Source organism: Dendrobates tinctorius, unplaced genomic scaffold (assembly GCF_039654945.1).
Source record: "Dendrobates tinctorius isolate UK_male_01 unplaced genomic scaffold, ASM3965494v1 ptg000230l, whole genome shotgun sequence".
Taxonomy (NCBI): domain Eukaryota; kingdom Metazoa; phylum Chordata; class Amphibia; order Anura; family Dendrobatidae; genus Dendrobates; species Dendrobates tinctorius.
Window position 1 is genome coordinate 13,294,788 of NW_027361897.1, and position 13,574 is coordinate 13,308,361.

A 13,574-nucleotide genomic window follows, 5' to 3' on the forward strand; every position below is an offset into this window, starting at 1 on the left:
CTTTTGGGGTGATAAACGGGGGGTTTATTTACTTTTTTTTATTTTGATCACTGTGTCAGGGTTTATCACAGTGATCAAAATGTACCTGGAAGGAATGAATGAATCTGCTGGCCGGTAGATGCGGTGGGCGCACTGTGTATGCGCCCGCCATTTTGGAAGATGGCGGCGCCCATGAAAGATCCGGGAGGGACACCGGGACTCAGGAGGTACCGGGGACGGGGGGGGGGGAGCGGAGGGCAGGGGAGGGGGAGCAAATACTGACAGCGACGGCAGATCGCTGCCGTCAGTCGGTGGCAGATCGCCCCAGTCAGTCAGTGGGGGGGTCAGATTGCGGTCTCCAGCCATGGCCAATGATATTATCTCATAGAATCGTAGAGTTGGAAGGGACCTCCTGGGCCATCTAGTCCAACCCCTGCTCAAAGCAGGATTCGCTAAATCATCCCAGACAGATGTCTGTCCAGCCTCTGTTTGAAGACTTATATTGAAGGAGAACTCACCACCTCTCGTGGCAGCCTGTTCCACTCATTGATCACTCTAACTGTCAAAAGGTTTTTTCTAATATCTAATCTGTGTCTCCTCCCATTCAGTTTCATCCCATTGCTTCTAGTCTTTCCTTGTGCAAATGAGAATAAAGATGATATTGCAGCATCGGCAATCATTGGTGAAATAGTACAATTGCTCTGATTGGCTGTTTCGCTTTCAACAGCCGATCGTAGCCAAAGGGGAGTGGGGGGTTTTGGCACAGCCACCCCCCGGGATGAAGTACAAAGCCTCCTGTACCTGCGGGTCGGGTGACCTTTCAGTTACCCCGGTCACCCGACCCGCAGGAATGCGATCTCCCCATAACACAGCATATGTGTCACAGGTCGGATTAGCACCGACTTTCATGACGAATATGCTATGTCAAAGGTCGGGAAGGGGCTGAACATATAATAAATTGAAAATATCGCTTTATTAATACCGTATTTTTCGGACTATAAGACGCACCGGACCATAAGACGCACCTAGGTTTTAGAGGTTGCAAATAGGAAAAAAAAAGTTTTTGAAGCAAATAATGGGGTAAAATATTTAATAACATAATAACATAATATTTCACCAATGCAAATGTAAACAGAACTCAGCAGTAGCATTAACAACCATTATTGGTACGGAAACTTCTCAGTCATCGGGGAACCCAAAGAACTCCTCGTCACTACTGTCCTCATTTAGGAAGCTCGGTTCCTCAGAATCACTAGTATCACTGTCTTCACTCTGTTCATAGAGGATATCATCTTCAGAGCCATCTAAGGCATTGCTGATGCCACATTTTTTGAAGGACTTCACAATGATTTCATCTTTAACTGACTGCCATGAGGTTTTCACCCATTCACAAACTTGTGTGATAGTGGGCCTCTTCATTCGTCCAGTTGGCGTCAGGTCATGATTTCCAGCAGCCATCCATTTATTCCACTCTTCTCTCATGAAAACTTCAAATGGCTTATTGATGGAAACGTCCAAAGGTTGCAACTGACTGGTAAGCCTCCCAGGAATTACGGCAAGATGGGTTTTCTCTTCTTTAAATCTCCTTTTTGTGGCTTCAGTTATGTGTGCCCTGAACTGGTCAAGCACTAATAGAGCAGGTTTTTTCAGAAGCCCTCCAGAACGTTTGGACCACACTTTTTCTATCCATATCTTCATGCCATTTTTGTCCATCCATCCCTTTTCATGAATATGAACAATGACTCCTCTTGGGATTGCCTCTTTTGGCATGGTTTTTTTCTTGAAAATCAGCAGTGGTGGCAGTTTGGTGCCATCTGCACAGCAGGACAACACTATTGTATAATGGGTTTTCTCATGCCCTGAGGTCTTCACGGCTATAGTTTTGGCACCTTTCACATTGACAGTTTTGTTTGATGGAACATCGAAGGTCAACGGGACTTCATCCATGTTTACATTCTGAGTCATTTCATATCCATTTTTCTTTCTTGCTTCCAGTACAAATTTGTGAAAAGACAAAATCTTGTTCTCATATTCTATAGGCATTATTTGTGCAATCCTAGTTTTTGTGCGCATAGCAAGGCCACATCTCTTCATAAATCTATAGCACCATGATGGTGATCCTGTGAAGTCCGCAATGCCTTTCTCTGCAATAAGACGTTTAGCTTCATAAATGATCATTTTTGTAGATACAGAATATCCATTGTTCCTGTGACGTATGATCCAATCTTTCACATCCACTTCTATATGTGGCCACTTTGCAGCATGCCCACGGAGATATTTTTTGTCTTTGTCCGTTTTTTGCAGCTGTTCCTCCTGTTTCCTCCATTCCCGTATCATTTTTTCAGTTGGAGGTGGTCCGAAGTGTCTCTCCGCTGCTCTGTTGCCATGTTCTTTGGCGTACTTCACTACCTCCAGTTTAAAAGGGATTTTATATGAAATCCTTTTCTGCTTTGACATCTTTCCAGGAGAGTATGGTACACGATAGTACGGTATCTTTCTGCAAGAAAATACAAAATTAAGGTATCAGTACGGTACTTTGTCCAGCTGCTGACACGGTTATGGTGAGGGATCTGCTGCTGGAGGGCCACAGGTTGTGCTACACTGTTGTATGGAACAACACCCCACCAAGGAGAACATCTGCAAGGAGTTTGTATGTTCTCCCAGTGTTTGTGTGGGTTTCCTCCAGGTTCTCCGCTTTCCTCCCACACTCCAAACACATACAGATAGAGATATTGTGAGCCCCAATGGGGCCAGTGATGATAATGTCTGTAAAGTACGGTACTGTGGAATAGGAAAGTCCAATATACGGTACCGTAGGCAATGCATAATAAAATTATGGTAATACCGGTACCATAATTACCGTACTGTAACCACACACTATGCGGTACTGTAATTTTTCTGTTTACCGTACGTGGGAGAGTTTTTTTAACGAAACAAGCTGGAGTTTTCATTGGTACCAATTTGTCATACGGTACCATACTTATGATTTTTAAACCACTTTATGTGGCATGATGAAAAAAAAGTGTGCACAGATTTATGAAATCTTGTATTTTTTGATGGGTCTGGCACCATTTGCTTCTGGATTGGGAAGTGAGTAGTGCTGACCTCCTACCATCAAAAGGAACCGAATCATGCATCTGTTCACGTATGAATGCTGCTCACCTCCCAATGCCGAAGTATGGTACCGTAAACACTAAAGGGCATGTCACACTAAGAGATATCGCTAGCAATATCGCTATCGGTAAGATACCTCTTACCGCTACCCCACCGGCGGCCCTGCTTCACTGCTGGCTGCTCCTGCTCCACGGCCGGAGGTCCCATTTCACCGCCGGCAGCTACCGCTACCCCGCCGGCGGCCCTGCTTTACCGCTGGCGGCTCCTGCTCCACGGCTGGAGGTCCCATTTCACCACCGGCGGCTACCGCTACCCCGCCGGCGGCCCTGCTTCACCACTGGCAGCTCCTGCTCCATGGCTGGAGGTCCCATTTCACCGCCGGTGGCTACCGCTACCCCGCCGGCGGCCCCGCTTCACCGCTGGTGGCTCCTGCTGCACCGCCGAAGGCCCCGATTCACCGCATCTACAGGTACATTGCGACCATAAGACGCACCCCCCATTTTCCTCCTGATTTTGGGGGGAAAAAAAGTGCGTCTTATGGTCCGAAAAATACGGTACATACAGCACAATGACACAAAAAAACACTTAAAATCAAGGAATTTTATTAAAATAAATTAAAATCTTTTCTATTATTTCTAAACACTGTTTTTCACTGCTCATACTGCACCCACACACACTAATGATACACCATTTGAAAGGTAAACTTGCCCCCTTCAGCAAGAAAATAGCCAAACAAACCACACATCCACGATTTGATCACAAAATACAGTTTTAACATTAATTTTCATATACCTGCAGTAAGGAAAAATGACCTACAGGTGGCACCACAGTACCCCAAAGCACACTACCAACACATTTGTAAACATGCAATGCTTTTTCGCTGATTACCAATCTACATATATAAATTCCTGTCTGTGTTCATCATCTCATGAAATACATTTACATTTGACCAGCTTGCTTTTTCTGAAGTTGCCTGCGCCCCCGACGACCAATGTGCAAAAAATTTGCACGGGCCAAGCTAGTCATAAAAAAAACAAACTAGATAATAAAATTAATACTGTATGCGGGGGCAGGGTATGTCAGGCCAATTGGTGCAATGACATAAAAAAGAAAAAATCTAGAGAAATGATAATAATTAAATATATATAAAATATTTTCCCTTTTTATAATTTCTGTAAGTGACTGGCAATAAAAATAGGTGTCGCATGAAGGTATCCCCAGGATATTAATCATGAACAATAATAAGAATAGGGGTACAAATACATAAAATATCAACAATGAAGTTCATTATAAAGTGCCAAATGCTCAAATTATTAAAAAACTTCATGATTCAAATAAATAAATAAATAAATAAAAAGTGAAAGGCTGTGTGCACACGCTGCGGATTCCGCTGCGGATTAATCCGCACGGATTTTGCAAAAACCGCAGATAATCCGCAGGTCCAAAGACCTGCGGATTATCTGCGGTTTTGCCTGCGGTTTGGTCCTGCGGATTCACTATCTCCACAATGGTGGAGATAGGAACCCGCAGCGGTTTCCGCAGAAAGAATTGACATGCAATTCTTTCTGCGGATTCAAAACCGCAGCAAATCCGCGCGGTTTTTTCCGCAGCGTCGGCACAGCGGTTTTTGTTTTTCCATTCAAATGAATGGTACTGTACACCGCAGCTAAAACTGCTGCGTGTCCGCAGCGGCCAAAACCGCTGCGGAAACGCAGCGGAATCCGCAGTGTGTGCACACAGCCAAAAAGCGGACAAAGCTAATAATAAATAAACAAATAAATAAATTCCCGAATACCAGCCACAAAACTCAGCCAAAAATACCAACCAGTGTGATGCACCACTGCCCCCACACACACACCGCTCCTAAACACTGTGGTATCCTTGAATGTAAAGAGGGGCTGCGCTGCCAGACCCTAAATTACATCACTGAGCGGCCCAGCTTCCTCCACTGTGTAGATAGGGGAGAAATTGTCCATCCCTACAAGTTGGAGATCTCACATCCATTGCACATGCTGTTCTGCTCTTCTATAGGGGCCCCACAGATCTCTGCTAAATCTCCTATTCTTCGTCGAGCCCTCCCAATATAGACAGCGGGCACTGAGATGCTGTCTCCACCCTATGATAATAGCACCTCACTCCGGCATAATAGATAGAACTGTCAAATCGATTGATTTATCGGGGGCCAGATCTTTGTGGCTGGGACCCTTAAGCTCTTTCAGAAACCAATGGAAAAGCGAGTATGCGCAGGAGATCCCTGAATGCAGTCTCCATAGAATGGAGGAAGAGGTATGGATTTTTGAGGGAGTGGATGGCGAAGATACAGGACCCGGGATAGAACTTGCCTGCATGGGAGGGGGTAGTATTACAATGAAACATGAGGCAGGGATTTCTTCCACGCACCGCACACCCCGCAGCCAGGAAGAAATCACTAGCATAAAGAAAGAAGATAACATTTCTCAGCATCAAGAAAATTAATTTGAGCGTACAGGTAGGGTTAGTGTAACATTTCTATCACCTGTATGCCCATATTAAGAGGTCATATAAGTCCCGGGGGTGACAGATAGAGACTGTCAGTTAAGCAGGAGGAGGCGGCGCAGGACAGCGGATAGAGCTGGAGTGACAGAGGCTTTAGATCTACCATAATCCTTCAACCTCATTTGTATATCAATTTAAATGTTGATTTCTCAGTAACGTAAAATTGTCTAGTGAGTTTTCTGGTCAATAGATAATTATTTTTTAGACTTATAAAACCTTCCCTGGTGGTCTAGGTAATGCCTCTTCCTAGATTATCAAATGTAAAAACATAGGTTAATATTTTATGGTGGTCCAGGAAAGAAAAACTGGTAACACCTAGTGTGCTAGGGTACAAGAGGAGGTAATACTTTTAGTCCTGGTGGTTGAGGTCAAAAGAGCAGGTTAGTTCCTGGTGGTATTGTAGTTTACTCCCCTGGCTGTGTCTCCTTCTCTTTCCTACACTGATAGTACAGAGCAATTCCAGGCAGGGGAGAGAGAACTGAGTGTCTATGAACAGCTGCCCAATTCTCACTAAGACATTGCACATAGCATTCCACATTCTTTTATGCCCTGTACTGAAAGAATTGCATTCTTAACTTTTTTTTTCTAGTTTTTGTTTTCATTCCTGGTTTATTAATTCTGGATGTGTACGTACACAAGGAGACAATCATGGATATGGAAAAAAGTTCACCACTTCTGCCAATAAGCATACGCGAGAGTCACCCTCCTCTGAGTGCTGATAACCAATCTCACCTTGCAACGTGAGCCAGCGCTGTGCAGACGTTATGTAGTGATAGTTGTCTCAGTTACTGGTTGGCCAATAATCAGTTTTTGGGCATCTAAATTTTCATTTTTTTCTTTTAATTTTCCACAATTTTCTGCTCTAAGTCAACTTACTTAAAATCACAAATAACTCCACAACGCCAATAAGTGCTCATCATTACCTGAATAGCCCAGCCCATTTTTTCAGCAGTGTTTCATTATATTTGTCTCTAACTTCATATAGGAGATCAAAGAGTCGATTCACCGGAAATCCATATCCCTAAAAATGGAGAAAAGCAAATCACTTAAGTGTATGACGTCAGCGATAATGGGGTATACCATGTTATTCTTCTCACAAACCTAAAGCCTGATAGGTCAGGAAAACAAAATTAAAAGATTCTGATAGTCTGGCACATTTTTTTCCATTTTAATTCAATTCCCCATATTCTCACGCTCCTGTGTCTGGAAGCAGCAGTACCCTCCTCCTTGCATTTCTCTGTCTGGCTGCAGCAGAAGCTTCCCTTTCACCATCACCTTCCTTGTGCTCCTGTGTCTGGCTGCAGCAGAAGCTCCCCCCAACTTCCCCTTCTTCGCGCTCCTGTGTCTGGCTGCAGCAGGAGCATCTCCTTCCCTTCCTCGCACTCCTGTGTGTGGCTGCAGCAGGAGCATCTCCCCTCCCTTTCCTGTATCTGGCTGCAGCAGGATCATCTCCCACGTCCTCCCCTTCCTCGCCATCCTGTGTCTGGCTGCAGCAGAAGCTTCCCCTTCACCATCACCTTCCTCGCGCTCCTGTGTCTGGCTGCAGCAGAAGCTCCCCCCAACCTCCCCTTCTTTGTGCTCCTGTGTCTGGCTGCAGCAGGAGCATCTCCTTCCCTTCCTCGCACTCCTGTGTGTGGCTGCAGCAGGAGCATCTCCCCTCCCTTTCCTGTGTCTGGCTGCAGCAGGATCATCTCCCATGTCCTCCCCTTCCTCGCCATCCTGTGTCTGGCTGCAGCAGAAGCTTCCCCTTCACCATCACCTTCCTCGCGCTCCTGTGTCTGGCTGCAGCAGAAGCTCCCCCCAACCTCCCCTTCTTTGTGCTCCTGTGTCTGGCTGCAGCAGGAGCATCTCCTTCCCTTCCTCGAACTCCTGTGTGTGGCTGCAGCAGGAGCATCTCCCCTCCCTTTCCTGTGTCTGGCTGCAGCAGGATCATCTCCCATGTCCTCCCCTTCCTCGCCATCCTGTGTCTGGCTGCAGCAGAAGCTACCCCCCACCCATCTCCCTTTTGTCACGCTACGGTGTCTGGCTGCAGCAGGAGCATCCTCTCCCCTATCCTCCCCTTCCTCACTCTACTGTGTCTGTCTACAGCAGAAACCCCCCACCCACCTCCCTTTCATCATGTTACTGTGTCTGGCTGCAGCAGGAGCTTCCACCCATTTTCCCCTTACTGTGTCTGGCTGAAACAGGAGCTTCCCCACTGCCATACACTTCCTCACTCTTCTGTATCTGGCTGCAGCAGGAGCTTCCCCCCTGTCCTCCCATTCCTCACACTCCTGTGTCTTGTTGCAGCAGGAGTTTCCCCACCTGTACTCCCGTTCCTCACTCTCCTGTATTTGGCTGCAGCAGGAGCCTCCCTCCTGTCCTCACTCTCCAGCTATCTGGCTGCAGCAGGAGCTTCCCTCCTGTCCTCACATTCCTCACTCTCCAGTATATGGCTACAGCAGGAGCTTCCCCTCTGTCCTCCCCTTCCTCACTCTCCCATGTCTGACACTCCTGTGTCTTATTACAGCAGGATGTTCCCCAACATCTACAGTAAATGTTGATGACTTCTGAGCAGGCCGCTATAGCCATCACACTTTAAGGCCATTATTTGGCCATGAATTGCCATGGTAAACATCAGGACCACACGATCAAGGTCTCAGGGGGTAAAGAAGGAGCCCCCACACTCTGTTAACCATCTAGATGCTGTATTCATTATTGACAGCAGCATTTAAGGGGCTAAATGACTTTGGTCGATGTCAACACTGATCGTGACTGATGCAGCAAATTGTCATCTATAGTGTACTGCTGACAGCTGCTGTATTGTCACCCGTGGAGGAATGCTAGTCTCTTATATCTCAGGTCAGTAAAAAGACGTATTGGTGGTCACTAAGGTGTTAAAGGGAAATTGCCAACAATAAAATTTAGAATAGGTGTGTCATGATACCAGTGCTGGTGGACCTGCACTTCTGGGGTTAATGTTTTGATCTTAGTGCAGACTCTTACCTGCACACCTGGGACTTATTATGGTGGCCTCTCATTGGTTCTGGGAAAGCTTCTTATAGCCTCAGGAAGCTCCCATCCCCGTCAGTTATACTTTTGCCCTTGGCATAGTGTGGTGACCCCTGAGTGTGTTTGTGCTGTGTTCTGGTTGCTTGATACTCTGTGTATGACTCGGTCTGTTCTCTGGATATTGCTTGTTGGATTCTGCTTGGTACCTTCTATGTCCGTTTGGCTTTGACCCCTGCTTGGCCCTGACTATCCGTTCTGTCTCATCCCTGGTACTTAACTGCTATCTCTGTATATGACCTCCGTTTTGCCTGACTCTGAGTATTTCTGTTTAGTGTCCTGCCATCTCTGGAAGGACGCTAAGCCCCGCCCCTTGGAGTCACATGACCGTAGGTCCTTCAGTGCTTGCTAAACTTCAGCGTCCCCAGGTCCTGTTTGTACTTTCCGGCTGTACCTGACCCCGGGCCCCCCTACAGTGCGGGTGAGTCTCTGCTCAGCGGAGGCTGCACGCCAGCGCTGACAGGACCCTGACAAGGTGATAGGTTATGAATCATTGAGAACTTTGGGACACCTAAAATGAGGCTCTAAAATGTGCCACTGAGTGAAGCGGTGACTGCCCAAGATCAATTAAAGCAGTCTCAGAGTTCAGCAGCCGTGTGCAGCCATCGCTCCATTCTGACAAATGAAGAATCACCGTCCTGCACAATATCATCTTTCATGTTAGGAATAACCCTTAGGTGGCACATAAGCCCCTCTAATATTCAGAGGCAGAGTTTGGAAGAGGATGTAAATTTTGTCTGGCATCCAGCTGAAAAGGACATATGGGGGAAAGTCCTGTACATCAGCTGCATTTAGACAATTATCTACAGTATATTGCTCCGAACCTAGATGAATGGCAGACGGTGCTGAAAAATGCTTCTTTACATGCCATTGTAAACTGGATGTCATCCACAGAACAGTACGTACCCCTCAGAATTATAGAATGGGAGCCGTACGCCCCGATTAAGTTTACCCTTGGGTATCACATAGGAGCTTGGGTCACACGGATTCTGCCTCATGACAGAGGCCCCTGAAATCTGTAAATGACTTCAACAATGAATCCATTTCCTAGTAGTGTCCCATGAACGACATAAAAACAGATTAATGAAGGAATCCAGTTTTTGGCAAACAGCATTTTTCCTTGACAGTTCGTAGCTGTTAGAAAAGAGGAAAAAAATTCACATTTGCCCAGTAAAAGCGTGAAAGGATTACTGTTCATCCATGAAGATGTAGGAGACAAAAAAAAGTTTGTAAAATGCAAAACTTTGAAAGGTGCAGGCTCGCCCCGACACACTGATGAACTTTCTCTGTGTTTTGTATTCAAAATGTACAAATTGTCGGATCTGTAGATCAAGATTGTTACAGAATTATATTCAGGGCTAATAAAATATACTACAGTGTATCAGGAGGGTAAACCCCCCCCCCACACGCTACATAACTTTCGACCGATGGTTGGACTTACAATCATCTCCCCTGATTCTCGAACACAGGAGCACTTGGCTCAGTCGAACGCACCGATGAGAGCCGTTGCCAGATTACTCTAGTACACATTTCTGCACATTTCCGTTTTCATCCAGTCCATTTTTACAGAATGTTTTTCCATTTTCCAACTAAAGCACCATTTTGGTGTTCTTTTATTATTTCACCCTTGTAGTGGTGTCACTAATGCATATTCCCTCCCCCTAGTATTCTACTTACCATCTGTTGTCTTCCTCTGTCATTGGCGCCACTCCGGTCGGTCTCCAGTAGTTTGTGACCTGCCGGACCACTCTAGTGTTTGCTGTGCAGACCGAAAGTCACTTCTTAATGTAACTGTGTGAGAACCCGAACAAGGCCAGAACGAGGGTCTCACAGACGTACACTGAGAGCTTTCGGAGTCTGACCATTACCTCTGACTTCTGGTCAGTCAGGAGTCGCGGTCACAAGATGGCAGGGCGGGACTGTAGCGGTGCCAGGAAAAGCAGAAGACGGCGGCTGGTAAGTTTTATACCAGGGTCAGGGAACAGAAATGAGTGACGCCACTCCAGCAGTGAAATAAAAAAATTTTTGGTTGGAGGGAAGTGTGTACAGGAGCATTAGCGGATCTTTATGTGCCTTCAGTTTTCAGTCACCTCTGCCGTTCAGATCACTTTGTCCTCTTTATATGCAGATGTCTAGGCACGATCCAGCTGAAAGTTTCTAACAGAAAAAATGTCATCGATGTAACCAAGACGACATTAAAGTGTCACAAACAATATGGCTCAAAAGTGACAAAACTATGCAGAAACCTAAAACCGACTTATTTTCTGCAAGCAGCACAGCTACAGTGCGCTTCCCCTTACCAGGTTGCAGCACAGCTACAATACGCTTCCCCTTCCCAGGTTGCAGCACAGCTACAATGCGCTTCCCCTTCCCAGGTTGCAGCACAGCTACAATGCGCTTCCTCTTCCAAGGTTAACCCTTTAAGAACACTGTCATATTTTTTTATTTTTGCATTTTTTTCTTTTTCTCCACATCTTTCAAGAGCCATTACCTTCCTCTAAACAGAGGTTTAAGAGCTTTTTTTTTTTTTTGCAAGATGAGTTGTAGCTTTGATTGACACTATCCGCATGAGCATATAATTTATTGAAAAATCCAAGTGTTGTGAAATGGTGAAAAAAACAAACAAACATACTTCAGTCATTGTACTTTGCACCGTTCATTGTGCAGTAAGAATGACCCGGCAGTGTGATTTCTCGGGTCAGTATGACTGCGGCGATGACAAATCTGTATAATAATCTCCTTTCTCAGGAACACAACAATCTGTCCTCACTAAACACAGATTTTACCTGTAATTGAAATTTTTAAATTGAATGATCAGTCCTGACAAAGAAAGAATTTCTCCAATAATATATAGCCAAAAGTGTTAACCCCCTTGAAATTGGTCCAGAAAATAAAGTATTTTTCACAGAAAATTATTGCAATTACCCCAGTTTTGTTATACACTTGTTTATTCCCATTGTGTGTTGGAACAGCACAAAAAAACAGAGGAAAAAAGGCAAATTGGACATCATTTCACACAAAACCCCCAAGCTGTTGGCACTGACAACTTAATATTAAGTTTATTATTAACATACACGCTCTTTGTAATAAATAACTGTAATCAATCACTTCTTATAATAATCAACAAGCTTCTTACACCTCTCACCTGGAATTTTGGATCACTCTTCTTTTGCAAACTGCTCCAGGTCTCTGTAAGGAGCCTTGTCCCAACAGCAATTTTAAGATCTCTCCACAGGTTTTCAATGGGATATAAATCCAAAGTCATTGCTGGCCACTTCAGAACTCTCCAGTGCTTTGTTTCTATCCATTTCTGGGTGCTTCTTGAAGTACACTTGGGGTCATTGCCCTACTAGAAGACCCATGACCTAAGACACAAACCCCAGTTTTCTGATTTTGGGTACTACTTTGCGAACAAAAATCCTTTTGCAATCTTCAGATTTCATGAGGCAGCAAAACAACCCCAAAACATCTTTGAACCTCCACCATATTTGACTGTAGTTACTGTGTTCCTTTCTTTGTAGGCCTCATTCCATAGAATGATGTGCTTTACTAAAAAGCTCTATATTAGTTTCACCCATCCACAAGACACTTTCACAGAAGGATTTTGTCTTATATTCCTTTTTGGCAAACTTTCTTTGGAACTTGATTGGGGCTGCTTATCCAGCATGTGGACTATCCTGCATTGCAACCTTCTATCAATTTTTCTCTGCTGTCCATGTCCAGGGAGATTAGCTATAGTGCATGGGTTGTAAAATTCTTGATTATGCTGGGCACCATAGACAAAGGAAGACCAAGATCTCTGGAGATGGACTTGTAACCTTAAGATTCTTGCTATTTTTCAACAATTTTGGTTCTCAGACAGTTCTCTTCTCCTGTTTTCGATCTCTATGCTTAGTGTGGCACACCAGACACATAATGCAAAGATTGAGTTAACTTCTCCCCTTTTTATCTGGTTTCAGGTGTGATTTTCATATTGCCCACAAATGTTACTTGCCACAGGTGAGCTTGAATGAGCATCACATGCTTGAAACAAATTTGTTTACCCACAATTTTTGCAAATAATAATAATTGCAAATCATTTTCTAGGAGAAATCCTTCATTTTCTGGAATTCCAAGGGTGTCAACACTTTTGCCATGACTGTATTACAAAGTTTCTTATTTTCATGTGAACTATTGGCGTAAGAAATAAAAATTAAAACAACTCTTTTACTCTGTAAATTACGACATTCTGCCTGAAGATACTGATACACCCCCATTGAACTCCATGATAAATCTCTGCAGTAAGATCCAAGGCAGAGAATTTTGGTCCTAAAACCAAATAGAGTTAAATGATGGAAATTGGCTAGAAGGGCTTCTTATGGAGCGAGACACTAATCGTTGAAGGTGCTGTACTCAGTTCTTACCAGCAGTCTATGATTGCAGCAGTGGTGTACATGCAAGACCAAAGCGACATAGAAATGGGGAACTCCACAACCTCGCTCTCGGGATTGGTGGAGCTCCCAGCAATAAGACTTCCCCCAAGGAACAGCAAGCTATCACCTATTCTGCGTATTGGTAGTAACCTACATTTATGCTCCAATCTCTTTAATGTAAAGTAACACTTCAGAAACGATTCATAGGAAAGCGCCAAATGAAATCTCCTTCTCAATATATGGCACGCTCACGCATCTGAGCACACTTAAGAGGTTGTATCACTGGTTTCCAAGTCTGGTGTGAGACAACAGCACATGATGACACTGACCTGCAGAGTATCGGCGAACACCACAATCAGATTCTTCAGCTCCAGCACCAGATCGGGATCAGTGCAGTACGACTGCAACGAGAATGAGTGTGTTAAGAGCAGAGATACAGTCATGGATCCTGTACAGAATAATATTAATGCCTTGTCAATCGTGCTT

At 44.8% G+C, this 13,574-nt stretch overlaps 1 protein-coding gene across 5 annotated transcripts in view; it reads right to left on the reverse strand.

Moving 5' to 3' along the window:
• EXOC6 (exocyst complex component 6) overlaps window positions 1-13,574 on the reverse strand; it is a 319,253-nt gene that overhangs the window by 139,276 nt on the left and 166,403 nt on the right. For all 5 annotated transcript variants that reach the window (XM_073555856.1, XM_073555853.1, XM_073555852.1 and 2 more), the window contains exons 12-13: window positions 13,418-13,489; window positions 6,552-6,649 (exon numbers count right to left, since the gene is read on the reverse strand). In XM_073555856.1, coding sequence (XP_073411957.1) covers window positions 6,552-6,649; window positions 13,418-13,489 — 170 coding nt within the window. The remainder of the gene's footprint in view (window positions 1-6,551; window positions 6,650-13,417; window positions 13,490-13,574) is intronic.